Raw genomic sequence first — 23212 nt, forward strand, 5'->3', positions numbered from 1 at the left:
CTCAGGACACTGTCTAAAAGACTCCTCACTACTTCTTCACCGGTATATCACAGAGTAATGCAGTCTGGAATTGTTGCTGCTGGGAAACTTTGCCAAGCCTTTAATTAGGAAAGCCTTCAGCTCTCTACTGCAGCACATTTATTTGACAGATTATCACCAAGGAGGCAATGTAAAGCTTTCTTGGGCCATTAGAATCCTATAGCAAAATGTTGAGGAAGGTGGTGAAAATGGAAAGTTCAACAAATCATTTCTGTTCTATTTTCAGATTTGTTCATGTAGGAAACTATCTATAACCAAGGGGTGTATTTTAAGAAGAGAAGGTCATTAACAATTTGTAGATAATTTTGTCTTTGTTTCTAAAAGAGCTATAGAGACAGCATGCCTTAAAAATATTTTGTTTCCACTGATTTTTGAGGAGTTATATGCATTATAGGATTCATCATATGTAATGTCATGCTTCAGTTCATTTAGCAGCTGCACGACAGGCAGAAATTCAGCAAAAGTAATCTCCAATATAGTAAAGCCTAAACCTGTTGGGTTTCTTTGCACCACTTAAAAGCATAGGACTTCTGTCAGGAAAAGACAATTCTACTTAGCCAAGGTTAGAAGTATTGTTTTTAACATTAATTTATTTAAAACATATGCATTTGTGACATATACATACTCTGCCTTGAAAAGAATTCCTTGGTGGGTCCATTATCTAGGTATTGACCAGATCCATACCAGCTTAGTTTCAGCAAGGGTGCTATTTCATGTGCTTTCCACACATATTCCAAGGATACCGTCTTGCCACATTACTGTATAAAAAAATTCAGCATAAGATAAAGTGGTGAACAACTAACAGCACAATCCTAAGGGGTGTGTGTGTGAAAGTCCTTTGGAAACAAACTAAGGCCTATGCCACTCTAAGTTCACTTATGTAGGAGCGGAGGTGGCTTATGTGGGCATTGGCCCGCCCAAGCGGGCCCCTGTCCAAGGGCAACAGCACCTCAGCCCTGTGCCTGAGTGCAGGCAGAAGTTAAGCAGAGAGGCTGACGTCGGTGAGAGGGGGGCGAAGTCAGGGGCGTGCTAAGGCTTAGTTGACTTCCTAAGAACTTTGGGCCCTGACATGCCCCCCCCCCCGAGAGGTGCAAAGTTACGCCTTCCAAAATGCTGGCACATCTCATAGGCACCCGTTGTTCTTAAAAACACATTTCTCCCCCCCCCCAGTGCTGCACAAGCTCGCAAACTCCTTAGAGCGCCATGTAATTACTTCACCAATCCCCTCACTCCCCAGGCTTGGCAAGCCCCCTCCCAGACACCCAATTGCAGCTTCCCCCTAGATAAACATCCACTCCGGCCTCGCACATGTCCTTAGGTAGGGCGTGTGGCATGGGACTCTGTCTCGAAGCTCCCTGCTGTGTGGACTTAGAGTGAGGGCGAGGCACTGGTGGTGGGCGCTGCACAGAGAGGACACTTACACTGTACAGGCAAGCTCTTCGACACGCATGGGCAGGAGAGTGGTCTGGGGCCAGATGCATCATTGCAGCCTGCCTGAGCCCACAGCCTGCCCAGCCCCACGGGGCTGTCATATTCATGGCACAGAGAAGAGGGGAGTATGGGGGGGCAATGCAATGGGTGCCTGGCTGGTGGCTCACACTCTTTGTTTTGCTGCCACCGGGGGAGGGGTCCCTTGCAAGTAGTGGGGGGCATCAAGGAGGAACTCCGAGTCCATGCCAGGAAGGGCTTCCCTTGTGGGACTTGGTGGCATGCCAGGACTCCGTCTGCTCATTCCAATACACACATTTTGCTTGACTTCTCTGACTCCTGCACTATGTGTTTCCTGTTCTTTTTTGGCTCGCTGGGAGGGCACATGACTCTGCTTGTCTGCCTGCCATTTGCACAAGTCTCTGACAGTGGGTGGGCAAAGCCAAGGAACTGGCCAATCCTGCAGCTCCTCACTTCCCCTTCCCTCCCCCCCACCCCTACCCCGGCAGTGATTCTATCTTGTGCATGCACACACCCAGCCTCACTCCTTTTCCCTCCCCATGTCGGCGGGACTTCTCTCCTTTCACTTTGGCCATATGCCTGTGATTGTCACAGTTCTTTGTCAGGGGGTGGGGAGGGACAGGCAATCAGCCTCTCCAGGGCTGCCTCTCCTCACCCCAACGGTCATATGCCACGGTGCCTGCACCAGGACTGGCCAATCCAGCAGCCCTAGGATGCCCCTCCCCTCCTGCCATCTCTACCGCGTGGCCACAGTCTGGTGGAGTTGCCATGGGAACGGTCTCACATGCGGAGAGCTATGCTCCCCCCCCCCAAAGCCTGGGCGTAACTTAGCCCTTAGGGATTCAACCGGTGGTGCCCCAGTTACGCCTACGTTGGGCGGTAAATCATGAAAAACTAAGAAAATTTGGGATCCATTATAAAACTGGTTATGTTGTGATATATAAACTTCCAAAATAAGTCAATCAAGTTAATTTATGAAAAAAATTGCTTATATAATTATATTCTAGTCTTAGTAGGAGCTTCAAGAGATATTAAGGACTATTGTATTGTATTATTAAATTAGAAGATCTGTTTGCAGTGAATATTATAAGATCATTGACACCAATGATGATATGAACTGAGCATTGTATAAGTATATTACAAAAACTTTTAAAATTCATGTACCCTTCCCTTTCCCCTTTCCTTTCATTCCCCTCCCCCATCCCTCTGTACCTGGAAATACAATAAACCTATTAAACCGATTTCCGTCTCCCAATGGGGCCCTATCTCTACGGGGACAAGTTCAGTTTGTTGAGTACATGGCTCCCCTTTCATTACTTTCCCGTCCATCTGTTCAAACTGAATTTGTTGGTGTAAAAAGGAGGAGAGACCTAGCATCTCCACTAGTGTAGGGGTCATTATGTCTCTTGTGCACCCTGAATCTCGTAAAACCCTCACAAGTGCAAAGTGTTTCAGTTTTGGGCTCAATAAAGGATAAAGAACAAAGTTCCAGTTATTCTCACCCGCAGCGGCACCACTAACTCCCCGACCTGCCTCTCTGCACCGCTTACAAAAGGTCGCTCTCATTTCCCACCGGGCTTTCTTCTTCCTATTCCTCACAAGAGTCCTGGCTCTGCACCCAGTTTTCTTCTCTCTTGTTGGTGGTGGCTACATTGCTTTGGGTAGTTTTCTTGCGGCTCACATCATCCTTCTTGGATTTGGGAGCGCTGGTGGTCTTCGGAGCTAGGAGGGCCTCGAGGTTCTTCAGGGCATTCGATGACGAGGTGGCACACCTCATTACACAGTAGCATCTTCTCCCTCCCAGGGTTCTCTCCTTCCCCACCAAAGAGGACGTTTCCTTTCCTTCTGCTTTAGCCCCTGACTGCGACTCACAGTCCCCCCCCCCTTGCTCCCTTGCTGCTGCTGCCTCTGGAAGGCCACTCTTTGCATCCTAGTTTCCACTTCACCAGTCAGTTGGATCCAACCTACAAGGGTGTTGGGGTTGGCCTGGTTGACTGCCCGATTAAGGATGCTGGCATTGAGGCCTCTTTGGGATTGATCTATTTTTATCTCTTCATTCAGTCCTCTCACTTTAGCCACATTCGTCCTGAATTCTGTGGCATAATCTCGCACCAACTTGAATCCCTGTTGTAGGTTTTTCAGGGTTGCCAGTGCCCTTGTTCCCTGCAGGGGGTCTTCGTATTGTACCAGTAGGGCTTGCAGGAAATAGTCCACGGAGTAGAGTTTGGCTGCTCCAGGCCGAGGTCAGACACACATAAACTGACGGGATGGGCATGGATGAAAGCCAGATGCATGTCGGATTTTATGCGGTTGTCCAAACATCAGCATCTGGCAACGGTCGTTGGCTCGTTTGTGTCCCGAACTGCCGTGACTGAGATGCGGACTTTTTTGATAGTACATTAAATCCGGAATAAGAATGCTTCTGATGACTCCCGCGCGTACTTTCTATGTTTGAATGCTCCATTGTAGCTGACTCGTCGCAAGCGCACATCTGCTTCCCTGCGAGAGCCCACTCCAAATGATATCATTGTGCCAGCAATTGTTGACTCAGCCTTCCATCCTTCCGAGGTCGGTAAAATGAGTACCCAGCTTGCTGGGGGGGGGGGGGAAGTGTAATGACCGGGGAAGGCAATGGCAAACCACCCCGTAAAAGATCTGCCGTGAAAACTTTGTGAAAGCAGCATCACCCCAGAGTTGAAAACGACTGGTGCTTGCATAGGGGACCTTTCCTAAATGGGGAAGGGGAAGATCACCCACATTTGCTGTCTCCCTGCCAGGGGAGGAGGATGACCCACCTTTGCCGTCTCCCCGCCAGGTGGAGAGACAGCAAAGAGACTTGCTGTGTGCCCACCCATTTAAACACCATGGCGGGGTGTTTAAATGGGGGAGGAGGAAGATCCCGCACCTTTGCTATCTCCCTGCCAGGCGGAGAGACAGCAAAGAGAGTTGCCGTGCGCCCCCCCCCATTTAAACACCACGGCGGGGCGTTTAAATGGGGGGGAAGGAAGATCCCACACCTTTGCTATCTCCCCGCCAGGCGGAGAGACAGCAAGGAGAACTCCTGGGCTTCCCTTTCCTTTCCGGGTGTTTAAATTGGGGTGGGGGCAGATCGCCCACCTTTTCTGGCAACTTAAAAAAAAAAAGCCAAGCATGATATCCCATGGTACTGTGCTTGCACAAGCGTGGAATGCCATCTCAAAAAATGAGGTCCGGTTGAGCACTCTGATCGACCAGCGACGGGACCCACATGGGATAGAACGGTAGCCTGGCTGTTGTCTGATCGGGAAATTGGTTGTGCGGATTATAATAGAGGCGCGTTGCAGATGGATTTAATGGTGAGTGTGACCGCACCCCAAGTCTCATATAAGCTTATATAGCATCTCTTCGCAGCCCCTTCCAGTTTAGAGGCCAGATAGTCCACCCTACTGGCTTTGTCAAGAAAGGTGTTCCCCCAGTAGTACAGGTAACTGTTGGCTTGGATCATGGAGTATTCCACTTCTTCAGGGTCCCTGTTGAATGTAGCTGATAGTTCCCAGGAACTCACTCTGGCCAGCTGCGGTTGGGGTTGCGGAATGGGTTGGCCTCCCCTTCTGCCATCTTACACAGGCGGGGCTTGCTGGGCTAGGGCTTGTGCTATTCATTGCCTCACCTCTTGTGCAATGACAATAACATTGGCTTGCATCTCTTGTCACAGGGTACACCCCATTTCCAGCATCTTGGGCCTCATGGCGTGGAGCGGGTTGCCTCCTCCTCTTTCTTCTTCTCTGGAGTCTTCTTTCTTCGGGGGGTTGGGAATCTCTTTCTTATCATCTCCTGCCTCCCTTTCTCCCAGATTTCTTCCTCATCACCCCCTCCTGCGTCTCCTTTTGCTGATCTGGCTTCCAGGATAGCTGTGCGTCTGGCTTGACTCGCCTCCACAATTTCAGTATATCAGTGAGGATTCCGTGCACAGGGTGTGAAGAATAACCGCTGGGTGTACCGTTGGGGAGCCCCATCCAGCTGGTCTGTGCCAGTCAAAGATGTGCCAGGGTGGCTGCTTCAGGATGGTTCCTGCTCCTTTGCCCACCAGTTTGGGATGTCTGGAGTTTTTCCGTTATCTGGGGTCTTCTCTGCCATAGCATGGGAAGTTCCCTTTGATTCGGTTAGGCTCCGATGGAGAGTTTCAACACTATGTCAAGTTCCTAGGTTCCTTCAAATAAAGAGGCTGTCCATATTTTCAGATAAGCTTTAAATAGATGGTCATACTAGGTGCAAGAGCCCCGTTGCGCAGAGTGGTAAAGCTGCAGTACTGCAGTCCCTCTGCTCCCGACCTGAGTTCGATCCCAGCGGAAGCTGGTTCAGGTTGTCGGCTCCAGGTTGACTCAGCCGTGCATCCTTCCAAGGTTGGTAAAATGAGTACCCAGCTTGTTGGGAGGGAAAGTGTAGATGACTGAGGAAGGCAATGGCCGTAAAAAGTCTGCCATGAAAGCATTGTGAAAGCAACGTCACCCCAGAGTTGAAAACGACTGGTGCTTGCACAGGGGACTACCTTTACCTTTTTTACATACTAGGTGCTCACAACACTGGGTCAGTGTTGAAACTAACTTGGTTCAACATGGCAAAGATTATATAGTTCACTAGAAGCAGTTAAACGCACACCTCATTTTGGGTGCGCAAGCAATTCAAACAATCCATACTTCATGGATTATTCAGATGATCCGTCATCTGAATTATTATATCTGGGTCATTGATTATATCCCAACCTGCACTATGAGCCCACCCACTTTTGTTTTATAGTACTGTGTTGTGTTGTTCTGTTTTAATTGCATTTTATTGGTTTTATTGTATTTGACTGGTTTTACCTGGTTGTGATCCGCTCTGAGCCCGTTTGGGAAATGGCAGAGTATAAATGTACCAAAATAATAAATAATAATAATTCATTGATTACAAATCATGTCTCACTCTCACCATTACTACAAAGCCCAATCAAAAGATAAGAACATTCTCAGTTAGCAGGCATGACCTTGGAGAAGGAACAGCAGCTTAGTTTTCGATTCTACCCACACATTCTTTCAGATACACTCGCCAGCAATAGGCAGTAAATAACGGGCAGTAAATAAGGGACTTGACATAGGTTGGCAACAATGGTTCTCCAGGCAGAAATGACTAATTTTGAGAATGGATTCTATGCCATGGTACCTGGCTGAGGTCCCACCCTTCTCAAAATCACCCTTTCCAGGTCCCACCCAATAAATCTCCATGATTTTCCCAACCTGGAGTTGGCAGCTGCTAATTCACATTGGCTGTCATAGAGGAACTGCTGCTGAATGGAAGCAAGCAGCCAGGCCTAGTTAAGTCATGCCAGCCATGTGGCATCAAGTCACCCAGAAGGTGCTACCAGGCCTATGGTAGCCAACCTCCAGATGGAGCCTGAAGATCTCTTGGGATCAGAACTGAATTCCAGACATCTGGATTTTCACCTTTTGCAGAGTTTTACATCTACATTTGCAAAAGAAGGAAGAACGCCTGCAGGCCCTCACCCCTCACAGAGGCTGGAGGTTCAATTCAGCTGTTTCTCAAGATTGCCCAGTCATAGGTGGGGTGGGGAGGGGGGGTTGAAATAGGTACCATAGAGTGTTTACCTCCCAAATGGCTAGGGCATCCAGGAAAACCATAGAGCCCCACATTTTGATGACATCACTTCTGGGTGACGTAATTGCGCCAGTGACATAGGGGGAGGTTCTCCTCCCTGCTGGTCAGTGGGTTGGGAACCTCCTGGACAGGGGAACCCCTTCCCTAGTTACAGCCCTAGTTACTTCTGCTGTTAATAGAATTTACCCTATTTCCTGTTTATTTTCCCCATTTTTATTACTCTTACTAGGAATAAGGCCCATTGTAGAGAAAAAATACAATGGGCTCTAGAAAGAGGCTCTGGGTGAGTGCCCCCCTTGCTGTCTTGCCACTCACCCAAGTGAAGGCATTCACTCCCCCCCCCCCCCCGCCACGTCATTGAGTTGTGCACACACTTTGCATACGTGCAAAAGTCTCCCACTACAGGAAGCTGGGGATTTGGCAACCCTAGTAGTAACTGAACAAAGTTATAGTCCAATGGCACCTTTAAGATCAACAATGTTTTATTCAGGGTGTGAGCTTTTGTGTGCATACACACTTCCTTAAGATAGAATGGACAGAACAGAAGTAACTGTTAGAAGGACAGAGAACCTCCCTGTCCTTCAGTTCAGTCTCCAAACCTATTTTCTCCAAGGGAACTCAGTTGAAAAGCTGCTATTTTCTCCATGGAAAATCAGTTGTAATTCTGGGAGAACTCCAGGCTCACCTGGAGGTTAGCAACCACATTTCAAATGCAGCCACTATCTATGCGGAAGGGTAAACCTGACTGCATGTTCATTCCCTATAGAATTGGCACAGTACTAATGGCTGAAGATGGATTCACAAGGCTTGTGAATTGTACCTTTAAGAAGTCAGAGTGGGTGATCTTGTTAACATTTCTCAGAACAATTAAATTAATAATCCCCTCCCCTATATGGCTCCTTCAGAAACAGAGGTTCACTTCCTTCTGACCAAGGCCAGGAGTGTGTCAATGCATAAACTCAAAACTGCATTACTTCAGGATATTTTGTTTCTCTCAATATTTTCTTCTTTTTATACTGCAGCACCTTAATGAAAACTTGACAGTACTCACAGCTAAGTTTGAGAAGGCCACAGCAGAAAAGCTGAAATGCCAGGAAGAAGCTGAAGTCACCGCAAAGACTATTTCCCTTGCAAATCGACTGGTAAGATTTGCTCAATTAAGTGTAGCATGTGCAAAGAGCAAACAGGGGTATAGTTTGTGAAAAGCTTTTAGTCTGTTTAGTGCTGTGTGCAGAACTGGAAATGTTTCTTAATCATGTGAGTCTAAACTGGAGTTGCCAACTCTGACTTGGGAAGTTCCTGGAGATTTCGGGTGGTGCCTGTGGAAGGCAGAGCATGGGCAGAGGAGGGACCTCAGCAGGGATGTAACCTCTGAAGCATCCTTTTTGCCCAGGAGAACTGATCTCTACAGCCTGGAGATCAGTTGTAATTTCAGGAGAACTCCCCCCCACACACACCTGGAGGTTCACAAACCTATTCTAGTCTATTTATTTAAAACATTTAATATCTACCTTGTGGAACTCAAGGCAGCTTGAAATGTAATTTAAACATGACCGGATCTACATGTTTTTTGAGGGGGGGGGGAAATTAAAAAATGACACCCCTTTATGGGCCAGTCTATCTTATGGTCCCATAGAATACAATGGACTCCATACCCAATTTGGTGCCCCCCTCCCTGTCTGCGCCTGGGGGAGCACCCCCTCTGCCCCCCCCCAAGATCCGGCCCTGAATTTAAAAAAAAAAACAATTTAAAAAAAGCATAAAAGACCACAATTTAAAACAACTGCCAATAAACAAAAAACTAGATTAGTCAAATTTATTTATTTTATGTACCTTATTAATAGTCTGCCTTTCTCACTTGGACTCAAACACAGACCTAAATAAAATTGTCTTCTGTTGCCTCCTAAAAACTGAAATAAGGGAGCCATGCACACCTTTCTGGAGAAGTTGTTCCATAATTGAGGGGGGGGGGGGCTGTTGCCAAAAAGACCCTCTCTCAGGTGTCCACCGGACAAACTAAACTCTGAAAGCATTGTCAGCTAGCCTTGCAATGGGGAGCAATTGGGATGCAATAGTATAGTAATAGTGTCCCTTTCTTTTTTTGCTTTTCTTGAGGGTACTGCTTAGGTCAAAGGTGTCAAACTCATTTGTTATGAGGGCTGGATCTGACATAAATATCACTTTGTTGGGCCAGGCCATGGGTGCCATAAAATGTCACATGAAGTATCGGAGATATCATAGTAGCAAAATGGAGCACTCTGATTGGTTGGGAATGTGCTGTATCACACTTTGGCCCGTCAAACCATCAATCAAGGTCTGTTGCATCCCATTGGCTGAAGGTGGGAGGAGGGAAGCAACTACAGAAAGCCTTTCCCCAATTGGCTGAGGGATCCTGGGTCTTCCTGGTGAGTGTGTAAAAGGAAGAGAAGTGAGCAGAGCACCTCTGTTTGTTTGGAGCTGCTCTGCTTTCATTTTCCTGTTAGTCTTAAGAAGTTGGTTGCAATACAGCAGATGGTTACAGTGCGCAGTTCCAGTGAGTAAATTGCTCCAGTGAATAAATTGTCCCAGTTTATTTAGTGGAAGTACAGTCAGCTGCTGGGAGAAATGAAGACCGTATTCAGGGGAATGGCATTGTATTTTTATGGGGGAGGATGCGAAAGTCTCCTGGCTCTACCCCCAAAGTTCCCAGATATTTTCTGAGTTGGACCTGGCAACCCTATAGCAAACCTTGGTTCTGTTAGTAAAAGGCTGGGGGAGGAGGCCTATTTTGGCCTTCGAGGGAGAATTCATTGGGGCCAGTCCTGACTAGGGTTGCCGTTCCAGATTGGAGGGAAATTCCTGGAGATTTTGTGGAGGCGTTTCCAGAAGCCAGACTTCAGGGAGGGGAAAGGCCCCCCCTAAATATAATGCATAGTCCACCCTTCAAAGTAGTTATTTACTCCAAGGGGAAAGAGATCTGTTGTCTGAATATCTGCTGCCTGGTTCTGGAGTTTTCCTACTCTAGGCTTGGCAGCACCCTCTGGGTGACTTGATGCCACCTGACTGGCATGACTTAACTAAGCCTGGCTACTTGCTCCCGTTCAGAGAATTAAAAAACAAACAAACAAGCACTGTGATATACTGGCTAACATTTAGAAAACATTTTTTTAAAGTGATATAAATCCTTTTAAATACATTATAAAGAAGTTCTACTTTACAAGATTGCAAAGAAAAATCCATCCAAACGAGCACTTGGATGTAGACTCATTTCATCAAAAGTCTTCCTCAGGAGCATTTCTATTTTCTTCAAAGTTATCAGCAATTTAGTGTTAATACTGGGAGCCAGCCAGGCCTTAATGTGTTCCCTAAGCATCTGCAAAAGCCTTCTGGATTTGGCTGGCCGAATGCTCTCTGCGTTACATTTATATTAGGAGCCAGCCATTCCTGAACCTCTTTTCTAACCAGATGGAAAAGCCTTTTGAATTTTGATGGCAAAATGCTCTCAATACCACTAAGTATTTCATTTAGGAGCATGCCAGTCCCAAACCTCTTCTTTAACTCAGAGGTCCCCAACCCTAGCGCTCGTTGTATTATTGTTGTTATGCTAACTGTAAAGAGCCCCGTGGTGCAGAGTGGTAAAGCTGCAATACTGCAGTCTGAACTCTCTGCTCACGACCTGAGTTCGATCCCAGTGGAAGCTGGTTTCAGGTAGCTGGCTCAGGCTGACTCAGCCTTCTGAGGTCGGTAAAATGAGTACCAGCTTGCTGGAGGGAAAGTGTAGATGACTGGGGAAGGCAATGGCAAACCACCCCATAAAAAGTCTGCTGTGAAAATGTTGTGAAAGCGATGTCACCCACCCCAGAGTTAAAAACGACTGGTGACCTAAGAGCAGCAATGCTCTTACAAAGGAATTCCAAAGGGAAATTAGAAAGAGAGACTGCTGAATTGCAATTGACCATGAAGCTCAAGACAATGCATCCTCCTGGACCAAACTGAGAGCCATTTTTCCTGTCATTGGGGATGTTTGGGAGGAGGTATTTTTCATGCATTGTGCAGGGGATTGGACTAAATGACCCTGGGGATCCCTTCCAACTCTGTGATTCTCATTATCAATGTGTGAAATCACTTCACTATCCAAGATATAAGGACCAATCCATGTGTTCTAATCAGGGTATTTTTGAAAGAAAATAAAATCCTGATAGGAATGGAAAACTCCAACTTTTTTTTTTATTTTTTTGGGATAAACCAAAATCATTTCCTTGATTTATAATATAACGATTTCCCAAATCTTGCTTGTCAGAAGAATCCATCCATCCACACTCTCTCCCAAAAAAAGAAATGTGATTGGAAGCAAAAGTTTATACCTGAAATAAAATGTTGTTGGACTTAAAGCCACCATGAGACTCTCTTTCCTCTCCCTCTTTAAAAGAGGCAGAGGCAGAAGCTCTGTGTGTGTGAATGAGATAGGGAGGGAGGGAGGGAGGGGGAGAGAGGCATGAGGCAGGAAGCAAAGAACCACTTGGGGGAACTGGTGAAAAAGCAAGCTATGGCGAGGCTGCAGCAGCAGTCCTGGAAAAGGAAGCAGGAGAAGGAAGTTGTTTGTGGGCCAGATCTGAGCCCTGCATGGGCTGGATGCAGCTCGCTGACTGGATGCTTGACTTAGGTAAAGCTAATTGAGGACAATGAAAAGGACTACCAGGACACAAAATCACCTCTCCAAGACATGATGGCAGAGTAGTGATCAAATTAGTGTTAGCCGCCCTGAGCCTGCCTTCGGCAGGGGAGGGCGGGATACAAAAATAAATTTATTATTATTATTATTTATTATAGTGAGTCAGTATGGGTGAAAATTAAAGACTAGTAGAAGCCTGAGTCTTGTTAAAGGGGAATACTGTGCTGGTGGAGAGCATAAACATTGTTTTAGTCTTTAAAAATGTTTTATATCTGTTGTTTTAATGCTTGCTTTTTCAAATCATTTTTGTATTGTTGGCTCCTGAGATGCTTAGAAGAAAGGCAAACATAAATAGCTGAAATAAATACATCAAAAACTTGGTGCAGACACACATAGCATGAACACAGCAGTCGACTGCTTATGATGCACTTACTCAGACCAGTGAACTATCCTTACATGCAAGCAAACAGAAATACACAGCTGCCTTAAAACCATGACACAGCAATTCCCCCAAAATACCACGCTCATATTCAGTCATTCATATCTGACAGCAGATAATAAGCAAGCATTCACCAACTACAGCTGCTGTGAAAAGAAACCTTTACTTTCAGCTTTTAATGAACATTATTGCCCTTTATCTTTATAATGAGGCTCTGTTGGAAAGATGCAGAGTTCCATAGTGTTTACATTGTGCAGAAAAAAACCCACACCAAACCCTGCCTTGGCTGTTCAACAAGAAACTAAAAAGTAAGAGCTGTTGGTTGCTTGAGATTAGAATATTGCAATTGGACGGGTCAGTTTCCAGGAGTTCAGGAACACAAGCTTTTCCAAAGAGCCATTAGAGCTATTCTGAGCTTGCGGGGAGGTTGGTGGGCATGACTACAAAATGAATGCCACATAAGGTGAAGCCAAATACAAACTATCAAGGAATAAGATTATACATAACTCTCATAGTACCTCTATTTCAGGTAAAACCTCACAGTAGCAAGATGCCTTTTAAATGAACAAACTGTTTTAAAAAGTTTTCTGCATACTCCTTCAGTCATGCAGTGGTAGCAGCTGCTGCCAAAGCAACTTTTAAAAATCTGCACAGCTGATCAGATCTCCATTGCCAGTCAGAAGCTCTGTTGGGCAAAAGCCCCATCTGAACCTGTCAACTTTATTAAAATGCTTGGTGTGTCACAGGAAAGATTATGTGGGCACTACATTGGGAACCCCTGCATTAGAGTTTCACTCCTTGATCTACCTCCCCGCAGAATCTCTTAACAACAATAGCACTAATCCAGAGTAAATGATGTCAGGGTTACACTTTATACACTACAATCTGCAAACTCTTTAAAGAGCTGAGCTCCATTGCCTCTATTGGAACCAAATTAGAAGTGCCACACTATATGTAAAACTAATGCATATTTTTTAAAAAATGTGTATTGTTATTACAAAATTCACAGCAATACAAAATCTTTACAAAACTTATCAAAATAGACTAATCAATGTGCAGTAATAACAACTACCATGTCAAGAATCTAATAAGAAATATGTTGCAACACAACAATAATCAGCATTTTCTTTTACAACATCTCCAGCATAAATGCTAAGCACTTAATTTGTCCAGCTAAATTGTTGTGTATGACCCCACGGTCCAACCAAATATGTATATGTGTCAAGCATCAATATTTCTCAATAAACAGTCTTTTGATGTTGAATCAAAAGTTGCTTTTATTGTAGGAACTCAGAAGCTTTACCAAGGACACAATCCTTGGAAGTAATGACGTATACAGTGTTACATAGTTACTATATAGGATAACTTCAAAGGGTATCATGCAGATGCAGTTTGAGTCATGGGTTCAAAGGTTACTACACAGTATCTATTTTATTACTAAGGAATTTAGGCTATTAAAAACATCTCCCTTTCTCACACTTCTCTGGGACCAGATAAGAACTGTCTGTGTGAATCTGGGGAAGAGGCACATCACAGCTTTACCAGCCAGGCTGTGGAGTAAACATCCTTGGGCTAGATGGATTTATTACTTGCCCAAAGGTTGTAAAGGAGGGGTGGTGGTGGTAGAGACTGGTGACTTGCTCTTTGTCTAAGCAACCATCATGGCACATAGAAATATGCATGCTTGACATACTGCTCCCCCTAAAGCTTTCTCCGGGATTTAGAAGGATGTTTTGCATAGAATTTTTTAATCAGCTCTGGCACTTTCACATTCAAGCTATCGACCCACTCATCGTGGGCTACAGAGAAATGTTTCCATCTAATCAGAAAATGCAATACACCCCGCTTCAGCTTAGCATCTAAGATTTCTTTTACTTCATGGTGATTCTGATCCCCAACTGGAATAAGTTCTGGAACTAGGGGTCGGGGATGCCAAGACGTGGCTCTAGAATCTCTCCGAAGTAAACTGCAATGAAAGATGGGGTGTATCTTACTAAACAGTTTAGGCAATTCAAGTTCTACAGTCACTTTATTGATTTCTCGTTTAATACGGAATGGCCCCAAAAATTTGTACGATAGTTTTTTAGATGGTTGCGGTAAAGGCAAGTTCTTTGTTGACAAAAACAGTGTCCCACACCTGAAAGTCCCAAGCAGGTGAATGGTGTTTATCATAATGTTTTTTGTAAGTTTCTTTTGCTGCTTTCACGTTCTCTTGGATATTATTCCAAGTTTTCCCCAATTTTCCCCATCATTGTTCAAAAGTTGATGGTACATCTGGTATCACTCCCCCTGGCAACTGTGGGAACGGCTTTCCCTTATACCCGTTCACTATAAAAAATGGGGAGGTTTTAGTGGAACAATGTATGCTGTTATTATATCCGTATTCGGCAAATGGGAGGAGGTCTGCCCAATTTGACTGCTGATAGTTCACGAGGCACCTCAAATATTGCTTCAGAAAAGCATTCACCCTCTCCGTCTGTCCATCTGTCTGCAGGTGATACGCGGAACTTAATCCCTGCTCAATCCCAGTCAGTTTACAAAACTCCCGCCAGAAGTTGGCAACAAACTGAATGCCCCGGTCACTAATTAGCTTGTCTGGTAACGAGTGTAGTTTCACCACTTGTTGGAAAAACAACTGTGCCAGTTTTTTAGCCGTGGGTATTTGTAAGCATGGAATGAAATGGGATTGTTTGGAAAATGTGTCCACTACTACAAGAATTACAATCCTTCCCTGAGAGGGGGGAAGTTCTACAATGAAATCCAATGAGATTACCGACCACGGTCTGGTTGCTGTCTCTAAGGGTTGTAGCAACCCAGGGGGTCCCCCCCTTCTTTTAGCCATTAAGCATATTGGACACGAAGCAATATAGTCAGAAATATCTTTCTTCATAAACGGCCACCAAAATTGTCTATTTACTAAGTGTAGGGTTTTGACATATTCAAAGTGCCTGGAGAGTTTACTGTCATGACAAAACTGGAGCACTTCCTTTCGGAGACTCTCTGGCACATAGAGTTTGCCGTCCTTGTACCAGAACCCCCCTTCACATTCTTTACCCCTTCCAGTATGGCGTTTCCTTCTTTTTCCACTTCAGCAATCAGTCTCTCCCCTCCCCACTTTTGTCCAATTTCTCATGCTTAGCTTTCGAGCGCGTGGTTACATCTCCTCGCAATTGGCTAGGAGATATGAAGGAATCAATTACCTCCTCCCTTTGGCTATTATGCTGATGGAGTCTCGATAAAGCATCTGCTAAAAAATTCTTAGATCCAGGGATGTGTTTTAACTTGAAATCAAATTTGGCAAAGAAACCCGCCCACCTAATTTGTTTCTCCATTAGTTTCCTGTGTCCCATTAGGGCCTCCAGGTTCTTATGGTCTGTCCATATTTCAAAGAGAACTCTCGCTCCTTCTAGCCAAGATCTCCATGTTTTTAAAGCGAAAGTCACTGCAAAAGCCTCTTTATCCCATACTGACCAATTCCTCTATTCCTGAGAAAACTTTTTGGAAATGTATGCACATGGTTTGAGGGTCCCCTCCTCATCGGGTTGCATGAGAATTGCCCCCACAGCGACATCGCTGGCATCACATTGGACCACAAAGGGTTTTAATTCATTGGGGTGAATCAAAATAGGTTCGCTGGTAAACAATCTTTTCACTTTATTGAAAGCTTCCTGACACTTGGCTGTCCAATCTAATTTAGCCCCTGGCCGTTTGGCGTCTGGACCCTTCCCTTTCATTTTGAGAAGGTCCATTAAGGGGAGCATGGTGTGAGTAAACCCCTGTATGAAATTACGGTAAAAGTTTGTGAATCCAATGAAGGATTGGAGCTGTCTTTGTGTCCTTGGGGGTTCCCAATCTAATACAGCTTGTTTTGTCAGAACTGGAAGAACTTCAATTGAGGCCCAGGACTTCGTTACAAAAGTATAGGCGTTTATTGAGAACTACAAGGCTGAAGGTACAGGATAACACTGATACCGAAGGCTAGCATTAGTTACATTTTATGTGGTTATGGCAACAACAATAAAATGATCTTTCACACAGCCAGAGACAACTGTCTGTTTCTCAGGGTCTGTTATCAGTGAGGGAGGATGAAGTCCTGCTGAGAAGGCCTGGCCGGCCCGGCTTCAAAGGGGCACCTGCAGATGTTGACCAGAGGCTATCTGTCACCCTCCAGTGATCACAGTTTGTTTGAAATGCATAGGAATTTTGGTTAGTGTCCTACAGCAGGGTACACTGGGTTAGTATCTGGTTACAATATGGAGTCAGTCCGGCTAACAGCACACAGGAAAGTTACAAGTTCTGACATGTATTTTGGTGGAGTCCATAGCCAATCCCTTCCCAGACACTCTGTAACCCAAGTAATCTAACTCCGTCTGGTGGAATTCACACTTGGATAGTTTGGCATACAATTGATGCTCGTAAAGGGTCTTTAAGACTTCTCTGACTAGTTTCACATGAGATGGTAGATCATTGGAATAAATAATTATATTAGCCAGGTACACCGCTACCCCTTTGTACAAGTATTTTCGTAATACTTCATTGATAAAATTCATGAAAACTCCGGGGGCACCTTGTAATCCGAATGGTATGACCAAGTATTCAAACTGTCCCATCAGCGTGTTAAATGCCATCTCCCATTCATCCCCCTCCTTTATGCACACCCGGAAGTAGGCATCTCGCAAGTCCAACTTGGTAAAAATCTTTCCCTCTGACACTATGCTTAGTAAGTCCTTTATTAAGGGTATGGGGTATGCATTGGAGGTTGAAATGGCGTTGATCCCCCTAAAATCCGTGCAAAGCCTGAGCCCCCTGTCCTTCTTCTTTCTAAAGAGCACGGGAGCGGCATGGGGTGCCGTGGCCGGCCTTATGAACCCCCGCTTTAAGTTTTTGTTGAGAAACTTGCGTAGTTCTGCTTTCTTAGCCCACCCCATAGAATACAGCTTGGCTCTTGGGAGGCTTTGCCCCAGAATCAGCTCTATGGCACAGTCAGTGTCTTGGTGTGGCGAGAGCTCATTGGCTTCCTCTTCACTAAAAACTTGTTTCAAGTCTCTAAACCCCTTAGGGATCGAACTCGCTTCTTCTATGGTGAGACACAACTTCTCGTTTAACAGAAGCAGCTCTGGGCCCCACTTCTCATTCCAGTGGTGGTGTTCACACCTCCCATCTCTGAAGTCTATAATCTGATCCCCCCCTCCCATTTTATATTGGGTTCATGCTTGGCTAGCCATCCCACTCCCAGGACAATGTCAAAAGATGAAGAGGGGGCCACTACAAAAATTTTCATATCTCAGTGGTCTTCTATTCCCATTGGCACCTCATGAGTTTGCTCCGTGCATGGTTCCCCTCTCACGACTGTCCCATCCATCAGTTCAAACTGTATGGGGTGTGGTAGGGGACTTGTAGGGAGTCCAAGAGCTTCAACCAGTTTGGGCGTGATTATGACTCTAGTGTAGGGCCCGGGCATGTATAAAATGTTTTAAACTAGGGTTCAGTAAAGTCAATGGGATGAAAAACAAAGTCCCAGTTATTTTCACCCTCAACAGTGCCATTAGCTCCATGACCTGCTGCTCGGCACCTCTCAGTGCAGGTCATCCCCATTTCCTGCCGGCTCGTCTTCCCAGGCGTCTTCCCTCAACTTGTCCACTATGATGGTCTCTTCCTCTCGAGGAGTTGCTGACACTGAGCTGCCTTTTGCCGGTTCCTTCCTCTTTTTTCACCTTGGCTGCGCTGGTTTTCGGAGTAAGGGGGGGGCCTCAAGGCCATTCAGGGCAATTGGTGGCTAGATGGTTTGGGTCGCCGCAATGAAAGCAATGTCTGGGGGTAGTCGGTTTAGTGGTTCCCCCCACTTGGCTTGCTTTCCGTTCCTCTGCTTTTGCCCCCAGCTAAGACTCATGCCCCCCCCTTTCCCCATTGCTGCTGTTGGCGCTGGAGAGCCACTCGTTTCATGTTAGTTTCTACTTCACCGGCCAGCTGCACTCACCCCACCAATGTGGTAGAGCGAGCCTGTTGGAGGGCTCGATCCAGCACACTTGCGTTCAGGTCCCCCTGGAATTGCTCTATCTTCATTTGCTCATTCCACCCACGCACTTTGGTCACATTTGCGCGGAATTTGGCCATGTACTCTCTTACGGCCTTGGACCCTTGTTTCAGGTGTCGTAGGGCAGTGAGGGCTCGGGTCTCCTGTAGCGGGTCTTCATACTGTGTCAGCAGGGCTCGTAGTAACACTGCCATGGTGTCTAGTTCAGGGCTCCTGGTCTCGTACAGACTCATGTACCTCCTCTTAGCTGCTCCCTTCAGCTTCGATCCTAAGTAATCCACTCTGCTGAATTCATTGGGGAAGGTGTTCCCCCAATAGAACATAAAGCTATTGGAAAAAATGGAGCTTGGAGAAAGTTTTATAAGAATGATAAAGGCAATATATTTTGAACAAAGGGCAAGGTTGTGCATCAATGCAGATCTTACAGACGAAATGAAAATTAGTAAAGGTACTAGACAAGGCTGCCCGCTTTCGCCATTGTTGTTCATAATGACTCTTGAAATTTTACTGATGCAGATCCAAGATGAAAAAGATTTAGAAGGACTACAAATAAAAGGGTATACCTATAAATATAGAGCATTTGCGGATGATATAATGTTTATAAATGAAAATCCCTTACAAGCTACACCGTTGTTGTTAACGAGAATACAAGAGTTTGGGGAGTTGGCGGGACTTTACATAAACAAAGAAAAATCGAAAATTTTATGTAAGAATATGCAGAAAAATAGACAACAAGAACTACAAAGACTAACGGGTTGTGAAGTTACCTCTAAGGTAAAATACCTAGGGGTAGAGATAACAATGAAAAATATTGATCTGTTTAGGAACAACTATGAAAAGCTCTGGCGCAAAATAGAAGAAGATATGCTAAAGTGGAACAAGCTCAATTTGTCATTGTTGGGCAGAATAGCTGCAGTAAAAATGAATATCTTACCAAGGATTATGTATTTGTTTCAAACCATCCCCATTGTGAAAGATGCTAAGCAATTTGATAAATGGAGAAGAAAAATCTCGGAATTTGTGTGGGCCGGGAGGAAACCTAGAATTAAAATGAAAGTCCTGATAGATGCAAAAGAGAGAGGTGGGTTTCAATTACCAGATTTGAAACTGTATCATGAAGCAATTTGTTTAGTATGGTTGAAAGAATGGATAACGTTATTAAATAAAAAACTTCTAGTGTTAGAAGGCCATGGGAAAAAATTCGGCTGGCATGCCTACTTATATTATGGGAAAAAGAAGATGGACGGTCTTTTCTCTCACCATTATATAAGGAGCAGCTTACTAAATGTGTGGATAAAGTACAAGAAATATGGCGATGAGAGAAGACCTTTGTGGATAGTGCCGGCTGAAGTGATAAAGTTAACGGCCAAAACAGTTAAGGAAAAACAACTATCATACAACCAACTACTAAAAATACAAAGTGGGAAAATAGAAATGAAAACTGCAGAAGAATTGAATTATAGATATGATTGGTTTCAAATGCAACAAATAAAAAGCTTGATGGAGAATGATATCAAAGCTGAAGGAATAAGGAAAGAGCAAACAGAAATGGAAAGAGTTCTGCTTGGAGATAATGAGAAATTAATTTCAAAAGTGTACAAATTACTTTTACAATGGACTACAGAAGATGAAGTAGTGAAATCTCAAATGATAAAATGGGCAACTAATGTAAATAAAGAAATAAAGATGGAATCTTGGGAATATCTGTGGAAAAACTCTATGAAACTCGCAACATGTCATAGTATTAAAGAGAACTGTTTTAAGATGATGTATAGATGGTATATGACTCCAAAAAAATTAGCAAAGATGAACAATAAGATGCCAGATAGGTGTTGGAAATGTAAAAAGCATGAAGGTTCTTTCTACCATATGTGGTGGACTTGTGAAAGAGCTAAAATGTTTTGGCAGATGATTCAACAAGAGATATCTAAGATCCTAGGATATGAATTTAACAAAGAAGCAGAGACTTTTCTGCTGGGATTACAAATGGAAAAATTTCCAAAAGAAGATAGAACTTTAATATGGTACTTGCTCTCAGCTGCTAGGACATTGTATGCGCAGTTGTGGAAGCAAGAAAAAATACCAGAAAAATGGGACTGGACTATAAAAGTTATGTCATGGAGTGAAATGGACAAGCTAACAAGAAAACTAAGAGACTGCGATTTAGAACTTTTTAATCGGGAGTGGAAGAAATTCAGAAGATATGTAGAAAAAGAGTGGAAAATAAAAGGACATTGGACAATTTTTGAAGATTAAGACCTTTAAGACAAGAATATAACTTTTGAAGGGGGGATCTTTTTTTAATCAATTTTTGTTTTTTCTTGATAGTTAAAGGTACCTTTAATATCGGTTTTTTTTAAAAAAAAATAACACTGGCGGGGGTCAATTATTGGGGGGAGGGGTGGGAGAAAAGTAAGATGTGGGGTAGAATGATGTTTTTTTTTTATCCTAAGTTTTTTATAAGTTGTAGATATAGTTCTACTACCATATGTTACTAATAAAAATTGTTTATACTAAAAAAGAACATAAAGCTATTGGCTTGTATAGAGAAGTACTCCACCTCTTCAGGGTCCCTGTCAAAGGTGGCATCCAGGTCGTGGCCCCTTCCATAGTTGCATGGCAGTGGCAGCTGTGGAGGTTGCCGTAGCCGGGGTTGTTGCAGCACTGGAGGGGGAGGCAGAGGTGGCTTCCCTCCTCTTGGTTCCGGTGGTTGCAGTGCCTGCTCTAACTGCCTCCTCACCTCTTGGGCCTGAATGTAGCATTGGCTTGCATTTTGTCTCTCAACCCTTTGGCCATCTCTGCCATCTCCAATCTCATCTTTGGAGGAAATCCTGAGGGTCTGGGTTTTGGTCCTCCTCCTCTTCTGGATCCGGATCGGGGCATGGATCTTCTCTCTCATCCCAACCATTCCCACCACTCGCCTCTGAGGTGCCCTGGTCACTGTCATCTCCCATCCTCGAGCGTAGGGAGGGCAACGCCAGGATCGCCTCTCTCCCAGCGGGTGCTTCATCCATCAAGCTAGTGGGTCTTCTGAGGCCCCACACTGTTTTTTTGTTGTTGAATCAAAAGTTGCTTTTATTATAGGAACTCAGAAGCTTTACCGAGGACACAATCCTTGGAAGTAATGATGTATACAGTGTTACATAGTTACTATATAGGATAACTTCAAAGGGCATCATGCAGATACAGTTTGAGTCACGGGTTCAAAGGTTACTACACAGTATCTATTTTATTACTAAGGAATTTAAGCTATTAAAAACATCTCCCTTTCTCACACTTCTCTGGGACTAGATAAGGACTGTCTGTGTGAATCTGGGGGAGAGGCACATCACAGCTTTACCAGCCAGACTGCGGCATAAACATCCTTGGGCTAGATGGATTTATTACTTGCCCAAAGGTTGTAAAGGAGAGGGGTAGTGGTGGTAGAGACTGGTGACCTGCTCTTAGACAAAGAACCATCATGGCACATAGAAATATGCATGCTTGACAATATGATCCAATGGATAGCCAATTCTGTTCGTTCTGTTTCTTGACTGCATCCATTTTTAATGGTTGTTATTATTTTCTGACTGTTGTTCAGTTTCCACAGTTCCAAATGCAAATTGCCATTGCTGTGTTCTCTAGTTGTATTCACCACAGCAGTCCAAGTCCAGTTCTATATATTCAATTTAACACGGAAAATCGGAATGCCATCATTCTTACAAAATTTCCATCTGCAGTCTGCTGTTAACTTCTCACAGCTAGAGGACACAGCAACAGCAATTTGCATTTGGCACACTGAAAATTAGCCAACAGCCAGAAAATGGAAGGAACAGAACTGGCCATCTGTTGGGTCATATATATATTTGACTGGGCAGGGGGTCATACACAACAATTTAACTGGTGTCTTTAAATGAAACTAGGTCTTTGGGGCCAGATGAATTGCATCCAAGGGAACTAAAAGAACTTGTTGATGTAATGTTTGAGTCTCTGGTCATTATTTTTGAGAATTCTTGGAGAACAGTTAAAGTGCTGGGAGATTGGAGGCAGTCAAATGTGCTCATCTTCAAGAAGAGGAACAGGTAACTATCAACTTGTCAGTTTGATGTCTATACCTGGAAAAGTTTTAGAACAAATCATCAGTCAGTCCTTGAGCATTTAGAAAGAATGGCTGTGATTACTAAGAGCCAGCATGGGTTTCTCAAAAGCAAATCATGTCAAATTGACCTTATCTCTTTTTGGGGGTGGATGGGGGAGAAGATTACTACCTTGCTGGATCTGGGGATGCTATAGACATCATTTATCTTGATTTCGGTAAGGCTTCTAATAAGGTTCCACATACTACTCTTGTTCACAAATTGGTAAAATTTGGTTTGAATCCTGTTACTGTGAGGTGGATCTGTAACTGGTTGACAGATTGCACCCAAAGAGTGCTTGTGATTGGTCCCTCATCTTCTTGGAGAGGAGTGACAAGTGGAGTCCCTCAAGGATCTGTCCTGAGACCTGTTTTGTTTAATATCTTTATAAATGATTTGGATGAAGGAATAGAGGGAATGCTTATTAAATTTGTAGATATTTACTTGGGAGGTGTAGTAAATACAGTAGAAGACAGAGTTAGGATACAGGATAATACTGACATGCTGGAGAACTGGGCAAAAAACAAATAAAAATGAATTTTAACAGAGATAAATGTAAAGTTCCTATCTACCATTTAGGTGGGAAAAATCCAATGCATAGTTATGGGATGGAGGAGACTTGTCTTGGCAGTAATATGTGTGAAAAAGATCTAGGGGTCTTAGTGAACGTGAGTCAGCAGTGTAATGCAGTAGCTAAAAAGGCTAAAGTGATTTTGGGCTGTATCAACAGAAGCATAGTGTCCAGATCATGCAAAGCGATGATATTGCTTTGCACTGGTTAGACCTCACCTTAGTGTTCAGTTTGGGGCTCCACAATTTAAGAAGGATATAGACAAGTTGGAGAATGTCCAGAG

General features: G+C 44.3%; 1 protein-coding gene across 1 annotated transcript in view; it reads left to right on the plus strand.

Moving 5' to 3' along the window:
• The window catches only part of DNAH9 (dynein axonemal heavy chain 9), a 636923-nt gene that overhangs the window by 354543 nt on the left and 259168 nt on the right, over nucleotides 1–23212 (plus strand). Inside the window, exon 52 of the mRNA XM_060238867.1 lies at nucleotides 8142–8261. Within this exon, the coding sequence (XP_060094850.1) occupies nucleotides 8142–8261 (120 nt within the window). The remainder of the gene's footprint in view (nucleotides 1–8141; nucleotides 8262–23212) is intronic.

The sequence above is a fragment of the Heteronotia binoei genome, chromosome 5, assembly GCF_032191835.1.
Source record: "Heteronotia binoei isolate CCM8104 ecotype False Entrance Well chromosome 5, APGP_CSIRO_Hbin_v1, whole genome shotgun sequence".
NCBI lineage: Eukaryota > Metazoa > Chordata > Lepidosauria > Squamata > Gekkonidae > Heteronotia > Heteronotia binoei.